The sequence below is a fragment of the Loxodonta africana genome, chromosome 22, assembly GCF_030014295.1.
Source record: "Loxodonta africana isolate mLoxAfr1 chromosome 22, mLoxAfr1.hap2, whole genome shotgun sequence".
NCBI lineage: Eukaryota > Metazoa > Chordata > Mammalia > Proboscidea > Elephantidae > Loxodonta > Loxodonta africana.
Window position 1 is genome coordinate 23,481,575 of NC_087363.1, and position 15,261 is coordinate 23,496,835.

A 15,261-nucleotide genomic window follows, 5' to 3' on the forward strand; every position below is an offset into this window, starting at 1 on the left:
TGGCTGATGCAGGCATCATTTCTAAAGTTCTTATGAAGACTCTGAACCAAAGAAGGAAGTTGGAGAGGGATTCATGTCAGTACTTAGGTATGGCTACTTGGGGTGCCACTTTTCCCCTTTTTCTTTGGGTAGGCTGGCCCAGGTTCCAGGTCCATTGTTGTTCTGCCTTTCCGATCTGAGCCCTCTCTCTGATGGGAACCACTAGCTTCCTTTAGGCCCTTCCAGAGTTAATTGGGCTACTCAACCAGGTGCGGCTCTCCTCGTCATCTCAGCTGACTCTAAGCAAAGCTGTTTTTGATAATCTCTGTCTGACTTCACTTGTTCTTTTTATATTTTATGCCTTCTGATGTGGTTGCTTTTATTGTAGACCCAGGTAGGACGTTTTGCTCCTCAGTTCTCTGGCTACCAGCAACAAGACTCTCAGGAGCTGTTAGCCTTTCTCCTAGATGGATTGCATGAAGATCTGAACCGAGTGAAGAAGAAGCCCTACTTGGAGCTGAAGGATGCCAACGGGCGGCCAGATGCGGTATGATAGTGAACGTTCCTGAACAGTGATATTCCAAAGAAGCTGCCTCCTGTTGAAATGTGGAGACGTTCTTCTGGTCTTTGAGTGTTTGTGCCAGGATGTGGGCTCTGAGAGAAAAGTATTCCGGGTCTGAAAGGGGTTAACTTGAGCTACACCTTCTGCTCCCACTTGGGCTTCTGCGAATTAAAGTCAGCTTATTCATTGGTGAACCAGAGACTAGGGCACTCTGAAAACCATAAAGAGCTTATAGTGGGGGTCTTACAGATTGTTACTGCTCTCCGTAAAATCTATGCGTGGTTATTAAAAATCACTTTTATTAGTATTAGTAAGGCATTTGCACTTTTTACTTGATTTTCTGATCTACGAAAAGGGGATTTAGTATTTCAGCTACCCTGTCACATAGTGAAGGAGCCCTGGTGGTGCAGTGGTTAAGTGTTCAGCTGCTAATTGAAAGTTCAGCAGTTCAGACCCCCCAGCTGCTTCGTGGGAGAAAGGTGTGGCAGCCTACTTCCATAAAGATTACAGTCTCAGAAACCCTATTAGGCAGTTCTACTCTGTCCTATAGGGTTGCTATGAGTTGGAATTAACATGGCAGCAATGAGTTTGGTTTTATTACACAGAAGTGATCAATATGGATGCTTTAAAATAGCATTTAGATCTTAAAGGGATAACCATGAGTTGCACAATTATAAAACGATGAACTATAGTATAGATTAAGGAGCCTTGGTGATGCAGCAGTTAAGCACTCAGCTGCTAACTGAAAGGCCAGAGATTCAAACCTATCAGCTGCTCTGTGGGAGAAGTGACCTGGTAATCTGCTCCCGTAAAGATTACAGCCCTGGAAAATCTATGGGGCACTTAGCTCTACTCTGTCCTGTAGGGTTGCTATGATTCGGAATTAACTGGACAGCACACAACAACATAGTAGTATAGATTAAAATCTCCTTGAAAGTACTTTAGACCATCAGAAACTCCATGGGAGCCGTTCTTGCCCTGGTCAAGAGCATGTGTCCCATCAGAGGACACACAGACCTCTTGCTTTCCACAGATCCAGTGTCGACAACCTTTTTAAATTTGGAATGGGGCATAGGGCTGGCATATGGCCTGAGTGTGGTCCACTAAAATTGGTCCCAGCCTACCTGGCCTACACTGGGTTCTTGGCTGCACAGACTGCCTCCTAGCCCATCTGTGGTTTGGGCTGTGTCATTCTGGATGCAGGGATAAAGGACTGAGGTATGTGGAGAATGTTGAATTTATCCCTTCTCCTTATTTTACCTTTTTTCCAGGTGGTAGCAAAGGAAGCCTGGGAGAACCACAGGTTAAGGAATGACTCCGTGATTGTGGACACTTTCCATGGCCTCTTTAAATCCACTTTGGTTTGCCCAGAATGTGCTAAGGTTTCTGTGACCTTTGACCCATTTTGCTATTTAACTCTCCCACTGCCTTTGAAGAAAGATCGAATTATGGAGGTCTTCTTGGTTCCTGCTGACCCTTGCTGTAGACCTACCCAGGTAACAGAATCAGCACCTTCATGTACCTCTGTGAGTGGTCTCCAGACCTGGGGTGTAGCTGCTTCTGTCTGCTTTGTCAGAAGCTCCATTAGCTGCCTCCGAGTCCCCTCGGTGCTTGCCTGAGTATTGTGCACCTTTGGCCTCTGTGTAACCCTGTATGTTCCAGGCCTATTGTGAAGGTCCTCTGGGCTTCTCTGTCACTTACTTCCCCTTGTTCCATTCATGTGACTGAAATAACTTCATCTGCTACGTGGGCCTTGAATCTGGATGTTGGGGAACTGGACAGAATCAGGGTACTTTCTTTGGTCAGGTTCACCCCTCTGTCAGCTAGGAGAGCCTGACCAGATCAAGAGGCCTGATAGAGAGGTGTGACCAGCAGGTCTTAGTGTCCAGCCTCACTGTATAACTGTGTGCTTAGTCTTCTGGCTTTAGTTTCCTCATCTCAAAAGAAAGGTGATATGTAGGGTTGGGTGGCAATTTGTATAATTTTAATGATTATGTAAAGAAAGTAGTGAACTTCTTTAGAAAGTTAAGAATAAAAGAAAACGTTTGGGAGGGGAAAGAGATGTCTAGGCTCCCATGCTGCTGTCTGAGTAGAGAGATGGGTGGTGATGCAGACTTGCTGTTCGCTCTGCTGGTACCTTATCTGGGCCTTGACATCATCATCTGCAGTTTCTGGAAGGGCACTCCCAACAATGCTAGCTTCTTTCACCTTGTCGCCCACTCCTTGTGGAGGCACTTCCCTTCCCCCATCACCCTGATCATCCCTCCTTTGCAGTACCGTGTGACTGTGCCGCTGATGGGGGCTGTGTCGGACCTGTGCGAGGCTCTCTCCAGACTATCGGGAATTGCTGCGGAAAACGTAAGGCAGGCTGGTTAGTGGCATTCAACCCATTGGGGGTGCTTCATAGTCCTTTGAAGGTTATTTTCAACCTTAGGGCCACTTTTTGGGGGCTAGTCGTTATTGGGCAGCACAAATATCATTCTGTCTGGCTGCTTCAGATCTGGTACTCACTGTGTCTGAGATGGTCTCTTCTGGCCCCAGGACACCGTTTTTCCTCTGCTGTGATCACACTAAACGTGGTCAGAGGGCAGGAGTAGGGCTCTGCTCTCAGCTCTGCCGCCCCTTCTTACCTGACTTCGGTAAAATGAGGGCCTGGAAGTTCCTTCCTGCCTTAAACTCTAAGTTTGTGCAGTGACATTGTGATGTTCTTGATTAAAAATCTTCATTTAAAACAGGCTTCCCATGCCAGGCTTTCTGCTGAGCCCAGCACTGTGGAGAGGCTGGGGAAGTAAAGACCTCCGCTTGAGCTGAGGACCATCCTCTTGGATGCTCCCAGCTCTGGCTGATAGGTAGCCTGTGAAATGCTGAGAGCACCAGCCCCAGCCCCTCCCTCATTCCAGCTTTGGTCAGTGCCCTGCTCCTCTCCCACCCCCTTGTACTCCTGCTGGTTTCAGGTGGTTGGGGTTTGGCCCGTTCCAGTGTGCTAAAGGTGGCATGGAGACCAGCCGCTGGTCGACTCTGGGTCTCTGGTCAGAATTCACTGCCACACCAGGCTCCCCACCAATTCTGCCTGCCACCCAAGGGCCGCACCCCTCTTTGGCCTCGGGACAGGTGTTGCCAGCATGTTCCCAGCTGGCAGCAACCGTGCTGCTCCCCCACAGGCCTCAGCCTCTGAGCTCTGGGGCTGGTCTTATAGTGGCTTCTAGCAGGGCATTTTTTCCATTCGTTCCTGGGTTTTAAGCAGTTTATTAGTATGGGCGCTCTTGTCCATCTTACACTCTTTCTATTACTGTTGACTTTTAGATGGTGGTCACAGATGTGTATAATCACCGGTTCCACAAAATTTTCCAAATGGACGAAGGTTTAAATCACATCATGCCTCGGGATGACATTTTCGTGTGAGTACTCAGGAGTTCTGCCGAGGGTTGGGTGGAAACATTCTAGAGGCTTTGCCTTGTGTCTCCAGAGCAGAATTCTGTCAGTCAGTGTTCGTGTGGATTTTCCCCGACCTCTGGGTGCGGAGTGTTCAGGGAATTGTGGGCAGCCATCAGTGCTGAGTGTCTACTGGCATTTCAGAGCCAGCCGTTCGGATAACCCTCCTTGGCATGGACACAGCCTTTTGTCAGCAGTTGCTGCCTGTTACGAAGGTCTGTTCAGTGGTCTTATAGATGATCCTGCTGTCAGAAATGCCTTTTTCAAGAAGGGTCATAGCTATGTGAGAGGCCATGGGGAGACAGGAGGGGTTGGGTCCAGCAAGGATCTCATCCCCCACAGGCTTTGGCCCCTCAGGCAGGTGTCATGATACCACAGATCTCTGGCTTAAAAAGACAAGGAGGGCTGATTTAAAGAGCTTTTTCCAGCTCTTAAACATCCAGCCAGCTCTGAGACTCCATTTTCTCGTCCCTCTGGGGCCCAAACCTATTGGCATCAAGTTGATTCCAACTCATAGCGACCCTATAGGACAGAGTAGAACTGCCCGATAGGTTTTCCAAGGCTGCAGATCTTTACAGAGCAGGCTGCTACATCTTTCTTGAATGGAGCGGCTTGTGGGTTCGAACTGCCAACCTTTCGGTTAGCAGCTGAGAGATTTAACCATTGCGTCACCAGGGCTCCTTCCTGTGGGGGCAGCACACTTCAAATCCAGCTGGTCTCTTTGGCCTCCCCCAAGTGCTGTTGTTTTGTGTCTGCTCTGTGTGATAGCACGCTCTCCCAGGTGGGGTTGAGGGAGCTTGCCTTGCTCAGGGAGCCTTGCATGTTGACCACACCCATGTTGTCCCTGCCTCATCACCTCTCACTCGTATTTTCCTCCGCCGAGAAAGGTTTTTAGGATTTGGTTTTGGTTTTTGTTTTTGGCTGAGGAATGCAGTGCACAAAGGAGCTGTCTCCTTCCCTCTACATTTTTGGGCCTGTGACTTGACTTCTAGTTTACTTTTTTAAAAGGAGGAGTTCTTGGCTGTGCAGAGATCTGGTTCTAGTACCCCTTGCATGTGCCAGCCCACTCATGCCATCTTTCCTCACCTTCTTCACGGTGGAGGGTGCCAAGGTTCATGCTGGGCCACAGGACAAGGGCATGGGAAGGTCAGCTTTCATGTCTATTTCTGACCCCAAGCCCTTAACACAGCCCCCCTCGTTTCTGGAAATTAGTGTTTGCACATACCTGAGCTGGGAGGAACTGGAGCATCGCCCTGTGGGGAGTTTGGTAGACCACCACCAACAAAGGTATTTTCATAGGGCTTGAGGCCCAGCCGACAGAAAAACATCCTTTTGAGATGAATTGAGAATTGCTTTTTGAAAACAATAATAGCATCTAATATTTTTTGAGCATGTTGTACACTGTGCTCTAAGTTACTTAATTCTCACCAGACCGTTAAGGTAGGTAATCTCATTGTCCGATGAGTAGATAGACTCATACATTAGGACACTTGTCCTGGGTCACAGCAGTCAGAAAGATGGACTCAGAACCTGGGCCAGCCTCGCTTGAAGGCCTGGTCAGTTCTTGACTGTTGTTACACTGGCCCACAGGGTCCTGTCCATTCTGAACAATGAACATTTTTGTGAGTTATCCTTAGAAGCTCTTCCTTTGTAAACTGCTGTCAGGACTATTTGCCAGGCATATGAGAAGAGGTATGTGTGTGTATTTATAGTTTTAAATAATTGAATGAGTGTTGTGTCTCCCCCTATAGGAAGAGGGGAAAACTGCAGTTGGTTGCCAGCAATTTTGGTAACATCTGTTCTGGGATAAAACATCTGTAAATCTCCTCAATCCCATGTATTCACTTAGGAACATTTTTCAAAATCACTGATTTTTATTTAGTGATTTCTTTGATTATCTCTGATTTAAAAAAAAAAAGTTTATGATTCTTTTATATCAATGTTTTGGAACAAAGATGGCAAACAATTAGTTTTATAAATTTGCATTCTTGTTTGAAAAAAGAATCTAACTAACATTTTGGGTGTACATTCTTATATTTAGTTTCATTAGAGGGCAGAGCTCTAAAAATGCATTTTTAATAGTTGACCTCCTCAGTGACAAGAGATGACCTTGGTGGCGCTTGTGCGCCTTTCTGTCCAGAGGCATGGTCCAGATGATGGCCGTCGTCTATGTGTCAAGTTCCAGTTGAAGGACCAGAGAGTTTCAGGCCATGGTTGGGGGAAAAAGGATCACAGTTGCCCTGAGTCCTGGGTTGTGTAGGTCCACATTGTGCAGACCATGACCCTCCTTGTGCTCCCTTACCCAGCCTCTAGAATCATCTTGGAAATGGTTTCTCCACCTTTTCTGCTAAGGTATGCTCTGTTCCAGTAACCACCACGTAGCTGCAGCGCAGCTCTCTGTCGCTCGTAGGGACCTGCTTCTGAAGGCACCCTCTTGTGTTACTGACACAGGTACGAAGTCTGCAGCGCCTCCGCGGATGGCTCAGAATGTGTTACGCTGCCTGTCTACTTCAGGGAGAGGAAGTCCAGGCCGTCGAGCACGTCCTCCGGGGCAGTGCTGTATGGGCAGCCACTGCTGCTTTCTGTCCCCAAGCACAAGTTAACCCTCGAGTCCTTGTATCAGGCTGTTTGTGAGCGTATCAGGTTGGTGGTCGGGATGTGATTTGCTTGTTATCTGAGATCAAGGTTGGCCCAATGATAGCAGTGACGACCCCCTGCAGAGTACCTGCGTGGGTCCTGTGGGCTCATGGTCTGTAGTAAATGGCAGCAGTGGTAGCTGCTCGGAGGGCCAGGGCAGGTGCTACTGGGTAGAGTACCTGGCTCACCCCAGGCACCAGGACTCTGGATGCCCAAGCCTTGTGGTCCACAGAATCAGTCCTGTCTGTCACACCTGTCAGTCACCCGGTTCAGGGAGCCTAGTGCTTTGATAGCATTTTGTCTTTGAATATTATTTTTGAAGTGCTCCACGGTCATTCTGAAGGTGGAAATTAACTTTACTGGGAAACACCTAAAAAACGATGGTGCCCTATGACTTCATAGAAGTCTCGAAACAGACTTTCTTGGGCTCTTCAGTGACTTGGTAGTTCAATTAGACACTTGATCTCTTGGGTTTCTCTCAGTTTTGTAAAGTGTTGAGCCATTATATGATTTTAAAGCACTTTTACTTGTATAAATTGATTTTAGTTCAGCCAAATATATAAATTGTGAACTATTTTTTAGCAGAGTAGTGGAGAAAAATAGGTAAATGTTAAAACTAATCAGATTTTTTCTTTTATTTATTTTCAAGCCGCTATATAAAACAGCCTTTGCCTGATGAGCCTGGCAGCTCGCCCTTGGAGCTAGGGGCCTGCAATGGCTCCAGGGGCAGCTGTGAAGGTGAGCGCTCGCCATGCTGTGGGGCTGTGACTGACCACATCCCTCCTGACTTCCCTCTTCTTCCAAAGGTGTTGTACACATGGGAGAGGGAGGCGCTGAGGCTGGGTTGGGGGCTCTGCCTAGAGCAGCAGTCCTGGGACACACGTCTGCAACACCAGTACTTGTCCAACTTCATTACCTCACGGTATTTTCTTTGAGACCTAGGGACGTAGGCCAAGTTTCACCTCAGGCAGACTGAGCCTAGAGAGATTTAGTGGTTTGCCCAAGACCATTAGGTAGTCAGAATTTGAATTCTGACCTATTGGGATTACAAAGTGGGTGTTTATCCAGCACGTGACCATTCCCACGATCTGATCTCTGTTGGCAGAGCTATTTTCTTGCCTGTTGCACATCACTGTGGTATGGACTCGCCCAGCCACTGCGTATTTGCCCAGTCTGGCTGGCAAGCCTTGGTCCCTGGGGAGGACTGGCATCTCAGCCAATCAGAAGGCAGAGACAGGCTTTCTTGGGTATTCTCTTTACTCAGGAAGCCATAGGTGGTGGCCAGCTCTAGGCAGCTCCTGCTGTGGGAGGGAAGGGAGTCACAGTCTGAAAAGCAGTGGGATAGTCTTGGTGCAGGAAACCCAGAGCCCTCTCCATCCTCCTGTGGCTGGGTGCTGACTAGCCCGTCCCTGACCGAGGAGCTCTTTCTGACCTGCACTCTGTCTGTCCGTCTTCTTTTTGGGCGTAGGTAATTCAGTGGCTTTGTTCCTCTACAGCCATAAATGTCCTCCAAGTTAGTGCCATAAATTCTCCTTAATTGCAAATCCGAACACCCAGGTTTCTCCAGGAGATGCACAGTCCTAGGCAGTGAGAATTCACGTTCAAAATAAGAGCCTCCAGGCTCTGTCATCATTCGATGTTCCAAACTGTTTCTGGCATTTTAGAGTTGTTTAGGTTTTATTATCGTCAGATTCTTATTCTCTTCCAGACTGCCGTGTCTTCCTCCCACTAGCGGGGAACAGGAATGTATCTGGTGCACAGGTCCCACAGGCAGAGGTGTAGCGAGTAGTTCTAGAGGTCTCTAAGCAACCCTGGGTGACCTGTGGATTCTCAGTGCTCCGGTAGTTAAGGCTCTGTGATTCCCAGTTCAAGATGTGGTGTAGACTGGGACAAGTCAGTTCATCCCTCTGAGCCTTGGCTTGCCCATCGGCAAACTAGGACGATGACACCTGTTTCACAGGGTCGAGATTACAATTTAATGAGTTAATATGTTTAGAATACCTGGTACATAATAGGTGCTTAATTAATGATAACCCCTTGTAAATATTTGCTGATGTTATAACTGGCCCTGCTTGTTAGACACTGTCAGTTACCTGGTCAGGAAGAATAGAATTACTGCCTTCTTTTGAATCCTACAAATGAGTCTTGGTGCATAGGCTTCAGAACCTGTTTAACATTGAAGTACTTTTAGCCTTTTCATTACCATAGCTCCTTGTTTGGTCAGGAGCTGACCTTTAGATCCCCTGCTAAATCTCTGGGTGACCTTGGGTAGCTGCTTTCATTGGACCCTGCTTTCTTTTCCCTTCTCATCCTGTCATATACACTTCATGGCATTTAATTCTGACTACATTGGCAGAAGGTTCCTAAGGTGGTCCAGGTAATTGGCAGCCAGTGGCATGGCCAGGGACAGTTCTTATAGTGTCAGGGTACTGTTCGCTCATTGGGTGGGGTTTTGGTTCTCTCCCTCTCTGAGAGGCAGCAGGCAGGGCAGGGGTTTCCTTCACCAGTCTAAGAATAGGAGAGGCCTACCTGTCTGTAAAGGGCAGAGTCGCTCTGCCTCAGGAGTCAGATGAGCTGAATTAGGAAAGGAGCCTCTGTGAGAGCTGGGGCCAGGTGGCTCTTGTGGGCTCATGTAAGCTGGCTATTTGGAAGTAATGTTGATGGTGACCCACATCACTTCATCCATAACTGCTGCTCCTGTGGCCTGAAAGGAGACTGCGTTGTCCTGGGCCCAACTTGTAGTAATACTTTCTAGAGTATATAAATTCTACATTTTAAATCTTCTCTTCCTCTGTTACTTTTACATCACCTTTTGGAGTTGTCCCCATCTTTTGTTGAAATTATTTATCCGATACCTTAATTTTCCTCTTAGGATGTAGGCCCAATGAGGGGAGGACTCTGCTGTGTTTTGGGGACCAAGCACAGCATCTGCCCCTAAGAGGCCTTCAGTAAATATTTGAGGGAAGGTGCAGCACCTGTTTCTTCTGGAGGAACTGACTACTTTTACTTAGTATTTGTGTTCATTATATCTTAAAATTGATTTTTTAATTGCATTTTTTAGCAAACAGTCATCTTGAGTGTTGAGTATGTGTTTAATTTTAGTCCTATCCTCTGTGTGGGCCCAACGATGAAGCTGAAAGAGTGAGACGATGTGGTGTGAACTCCAGTAGAGTAGTAAGTGGTAAGGAGGCCCATATTGGGTCTGGCAGGACTGCTGACTCCCTTTCTGCCTTTGGATGACTCATTTAATCTCTGAGCCTCCCTTCCTCACATGGAGTAGAAGTGTTAACTCTGCCTGTCCTGCAGGGTTGTGGTGAGTCACATGTGAGTATAAGCGCCTTGTAAATGCAAAGGGCTATATATAGTTTCACATACACAAATCAGAATATAGAAAGGAACACCACAATTATGTATTGATTAATTTTTAACACTGAAATGGTGGCAAATTATATGCACATCATTTTCATTTGTGTGTCAGGAGAAGAAGAAGAAATGGAACATCAGGAAGAAGGCAAAGAGGAACTTTCAGAAACAGAAGGCAGTGGGGAGGAGGAGCTGGGAAGTGAGACCATCCAAAAGAAGGTTGAAGGTCAGACCTGCCCAAAAAGGCTCTTCACCTTCAGCCTTGTGAACTCCTATGGAACTGCTGATATAAATTCACTTGCAACTGATGGAAAACTGCTTAAACTCAACTGTAAGCACTTCTCTGACCTTTCAAACTAGGTTCTTTTGGGACTTAGGATCTATTTGAAAATACCAAACCAAACTCTTGCTGTTCATTCGATTCTATTTGAAAATACTTACACTCACTACTTACCACATTGGGCTTTCATATCTCTGTATGGCTCCAGGAACAGACACTTGTGTGATCCTTGGCTTGAAGCCCCCTATGGACTGTTTCAGATACCTTCCCCTCTTGTCAGGAATCTCTCCTTGGTCCTTGATGGCCCCAGAGGGATGTAAATTATTTATCAGCTCCCACCACTCTTCAGGACCTTTGCTGTGGGTCGGTAACACTTCTTGCGGCTCTCCTGTGTGGTAGCATTTCATTTATGAGAATAAATGTGTATTTCTTTTGCTCCCTAAGAATACACATGAAATCTAGCCGATCCATAGTGGCCATGAATTTTGGAGGCTCTTCATTACATGGTGCCTGTCGTGGGCACCACTCTACAGATGGGAAAAGGCATCCACACAGGACATGCATCGCATGTGAAAAGCATGAACTGCCAGTGGGGACTCCTGGGGATCGTTGGGAAGGGAGCTGCAAAGCTAGCTCTTGGGTTTTTAGCTTTGTTCATTGGAAGAGAAGTTGACAGCCTTCTTGTTTTTGTTATACTTCATTTAAAAAATTTTTTCAGTGACGGTTTTCTTGAGGTATATAACATTCCACAAAATTCATCTTTTTAAAATGTATAATTTTGTGGTTTGTAGTATATTCACAGAGTTGTGTAAACGTCATCACTGTCTAATATTAGAACATTATCATCATCCTAAAAAGAAACCCCTTAGCCATTAACAGTCACTCCCCATTCCTGCTTCACGCAGCCTCTGGGGACGACTCATCTGCTTTCTGTCTCTGTGGATTGGCCTTTGTGGACATTTCCTGTAAATGGAGTCATATGATCACGTGATCTTTTATGCCTGGCCCGTTTCACTTAGCACGTTTTCATTATCCATGGTACCAATCATACATCCATGCTCTAGTGTGTGTTAGTACTTCAGTCCTTTTTACGGCTAAATAATACTCTGTTGTATGGATATACCACATTTTGTTTATCCATCATGGATATTTGGATTGTTTCCACTTTTGGCTGTTATGAATAATGCTGCTGTGAACATTCAAGTACAAGTTTTTGTGTGAACATATGTTTTTATTTCTCTTGGTTACAGACCTAGGTGTGGAATTGCTGGGTCATGTGGTAACCTCCGTGTTTAACCTCCTGAAGAACTTCCACACTGTTCTCCAAAGTGGTTGCACCTTGTTTTATGTTTTTGGTGGTTGCCCTGGATTTTTTTTTTTTTTTTAATTGTGACAATATACTGTAAGAACACTACAACAGTAAACTTCCTTTTCCCTCTCTAGTCCTTTGTGCTATTATTTATTATTGTCTTATATTTTAGAACACCACAATTTGTTATATTTTTTCTTTAAACATTCAATTATCTATTTTTTCAGTTATCTTTTTGAAACATTAAAAAGCGAGAAAAAACGTCTTTTATATTTACCCACATTTTTATTATTCGGAGCAGTCATATTTCCATCTCATATAGTTTTTCTTCTGTCGAAAGAATTTCTTTTAACATTTGTTGTGTTACAAATATGCTGGCTTTTGTTCATATGAGAAAAAAATTTTTTTGCCTTCATTTTTCAAAGATAATTCTAGGCTGACAGGTTTTTGTTTATTGTTTGCTTATTTTAAAGATATCTCCATATCTGGCTTGCATATTTTCTGGTGAGAAGTCGGCTGTCATCCTTGTCTTTGTTTCTTTATACTTGTCTTTTTTTCCTCTGGCTGCTTTTTCTCTTTATTACTGGTTTTTAGGGATTGGATGATAAGTCCTTTGGCATGGTTTTGTTTATTTGCTTAGGGTTCATTGAGCTTTCTGGAACTGTGAATTTGTAGTTTTCATTAAGGTTGTAAGTTTGGCCATTATTGCTTCACGTTTTTTTCTGTCCTGCCCTGTGTCTCATTTCTTTCTGGGATTCCAGTTACATGTATGTTTTACCACTTGACATTGGCCCATAGGTCATTGATGATTTGTTTATTAATTTTTCTTTTTTTCTCACTGGTTTGTTTTAGTTTCTGTCGTTCTGTCTTCAAGTTCATTGATCTTTTCTTCTGTAGTACCTATTTGCTGTTGATCTCCTTGGAAACACTATGGGGCAGTTCTACTCTGTCGTACAGGGTCGCTATGAGTCGGAATCGACTGGATGGCACTGGGTTTTAGTATATTTTTCATCTCTAGAAGTTCCATTTGGATCTTTTTTATATCTTATATTTCTCTCTTCATTATGGTCATATCTTCATTTACTTGCACATATGGAACATATTTCTAACACTCTTTTAACGTATTATCTGCTGGTTCCCTCATCTCTGTCATTTCTGGGTCTGTTCCCATTGAGTGACTTTTTCTCATGGTTACGGGTCATATTTTCCTTCTTCTTTGCATGCCTGGAAATTATTTATTGGATGTTTGATGTTGTGAATTTTACATTGGTAGTTGCTGGATTTTATTGTGTTCCTTTAAATAGTACTGGATTTTTGTTCTGGCTTGCAGATTAGTTACTTGATATCAGTTGCATCCTTTTGAGGCTTGCTTTTAAGCCTTGTCAGGATGGGTCACAAGATAGCCTTTAGTCTAGGGCAGGAGACACCAAACTGTGGCCTATGGGCCAAATCTAGCCCACCACCTTTTTTTCCTATGGCCTGTGAGCCAGGAATGGTTTTTACATTTTTATATGGTTAAAATTAAAAGAAGAACAATATTTTATGAGCATTACATGAAATTCAGATTTCAATGTCAGTAAGTATAATTTGGGGGGAACACAGTTACACTCAGTCACATATTGCCTGTGGCTGCTTTCTTACTACAGCTGCAGAGCTGAGTAGTGTGACAGGCTGTATGGCCCATAAAACCTAAAAATTATCTGGCCGCTTACAGAAAAAGTTTGTGGACCTTTGGTCTTGGACCAATTTAGTTCCATTACTAAGGCAGTAGTCTTCTGAGGCTCCTACGTGACGTGATGTCCCTCAGGTTACAAGGACTTTCCACTTTGGCTGGCAGCAGCGCGAAATATTCCCAGCACTGTGTGAGTCCTGGGACTTATTCCATGCACTCATTTTCCAGTGATTCTTTCCTTAGCCTTGGGTGGTTTCCTGTCATGCAGGTATTCTCAGTAAAATATTTGCGGGGACTCATCTGCAGAGTTTTGTTTTCATATTCATTTATTCTGTCTCCAGCTCTGTCCTCTCTGTGCAACTTCCTGCTCTCTAGTACAGTGCCTTACAAATTCTAGTCACTTCCTCAAATTCTAATCTTTGACCCCACACTCAGTTTCCCCTTCCCCCATACTGTGGCCTGGAAACTGAGTCCAGGCAGTAAACTAGGGCAATTATTGGGGTCACCTTGTTTGTCTTCCTTCTCTCTGGGATCACACGCCTACTCTGCCTATTATCCAATGTCTGAAAAGTTGCATCTGTCTTGTCAGGTTTTCTCGTGGTTTTAGGCAAGAGGGTAAAATTCGGTCCCTGTTACTCCACCTTGACCTATGTCATTTCAGAATTTGATATAGTTAGCACCTTCATACCTATCTGTATCATTGAGGAAATCCTTGTCAGTGGATTGGGGAGTGGAGGATACAAAGGGGCTTATCTGAGGCAGGGCGTTGCTTTCAGCAGGGGTAGGTGACAAGTGAGCAGAGGTTGGTGACATAGCCAGAGTGTGGCTCTTCTCACTCCTGTTGCTTTGAGGGTCTCTCCTAACGTGAGATGGCCCTTTAGTAATGAATGACACTTTGCTCTTCCTCCACAGCTCGATCCACACTGGCCATCGATTGGGACAGTGAGACCCGAAACCTTTACTATGATGAGCAGGAGTCTGAAGTAGGTCACTTGGGATTCTTGGTCACTGGCGTGAGCTGATTTCTGCTGTGGACTTATATCAGGATCACTCCCAGCAATTTAATAAGTTATAATTCAAACTGGGAGTGGAAAATACTTAGAAATTTTGTAATTTTATGTTCAGAAGCTCTAGAAAGTACACTGTAGTCCAGGTGTAAGATTCTCTGTAGGCCTCTTGTGTCTTGACCTTGCAAGACCTCGTTTCCCAAACAGAACTCAGCCCTATGTTCCTTACAGGCCTATGAGAAGCATGTGAGCATGTTGCAGCCACAGAAGAAGAAGAAGACCTCAGTGGCCCTGAGAGACTGCATCGAGCTCTTCACCACCATGGAGACCCTTGGGGAACATGACCCCTGGTATGCAGCTTCCCGCTGTCCAGGCTGGGGTACCCTGTGACCTAGGACTCTGATCTGGGTCATCTGTACAACCAAGAACCTTTGTATCTGGAGGTGGCCTCTGCTGTACCACATAGGTCCTTCTGTGTGAGTTCTGTTTTCCAGACTAAGCCATCACCCCATTTTGAAAGGTGGCTTAGAGGCCTCCCCAGATGAAGAAATCATGCTGAGCACTGCTCAAAAGGACGTCACAATTGCGGCTATACTCCATGCATGAGTGCCATGCTGGCTCTGGCCCCCCTTCCCACTAAGCAGAGGTTGCTCTTTTCAGGTACTGTCCCAACTGTAAGAAGCATCAGCAGGCCACAAAGAAGTTTGACCTGTGGTCCTTGCCCAAGATCCTGGTGGTCCACCTGAAGCGTTTCTCCTACAACAGATACTGGAGGGATAAGCTTGACACAGTCGTGGAATTCCCGGTCAGGTGGGTTCTTGTGATCACAGGGTTAGGAAAATTAAAAAGCAGGTAGTAATTCTGGGTGCTGATTGGCTGCTGCTTTTGCCACCAGACTTTTCTGCATTAGGGTGTGTATTGCTCGGCTGTGGGAGATTAGACTCTTATCCCCACTCCCCATGCCCCTACCTTTGGGGAAAAGCATCTCCACTAGAAGCTCTTCCCAGGCTCAGGGGGATG

At 45.4% G+C, this 15,261-nt stretch overlaps 1 protein-coding gene across 5 annotated transcripts in view; it reads left to right on the plus strand.

Annotated features, from left to right (window-relative positions):
- The window catches only part of USP4 (ubiquitin specific peptidase 4), a 44,840-nt gene that overhangs the window by 25,782 nt on the left and 3,797 nt on the right, over positions 1 to 15,261 (plus strand). For 3 of the 5 annotated variants that reach the window (XM_010589806.3, XM_010589807.3, XM_010589808.3), the window contains 10 exons: positions 368 to 526; positions 1,813 to 2,037; positions 2,816 to 2,899; positions 3,845 to 3,939; positions 6,425 to 6,616; positions 7,260 to 7,348; positions 10,089 to 10,304; positions 14,147 to 14,217; positions 14,473 to 14,591; positions 14,902 to 15,051. In XM_010589806.3, the coding sequence (XP_010588108.2) occupies positions 368 to 526; positions 1,813 to 2,037; positions 2,816 to 2,899; positions 3,845 to 3,939; positions 6,425 to 6,616; positions 7,260 to 7,348; positions 10,089 to 10,304; positions 14,147 to 14,217; positions 14,473 to 14,591; positions 14,902 to 15,051 (1,400 nt within the window). Of the gene's footprint in view, positions 1 to 367; positions 527 to 1,812; positions 2,038 to 2,815; positions 2,900 to 3,844; positions 3,940 to 6,424; positions 6,617 to 7,259; positions 7,417 to 10,088; positions 10,305 to 14,146; positions 14,218 to 14,472; positions 14,592 to 14,901; positions 15,052 to 15,261 lie in introns of those variants that run through there. The other 2 variants (XM_064274539.1, XR_002785676.2) reach the window with 2 other exon arrangements.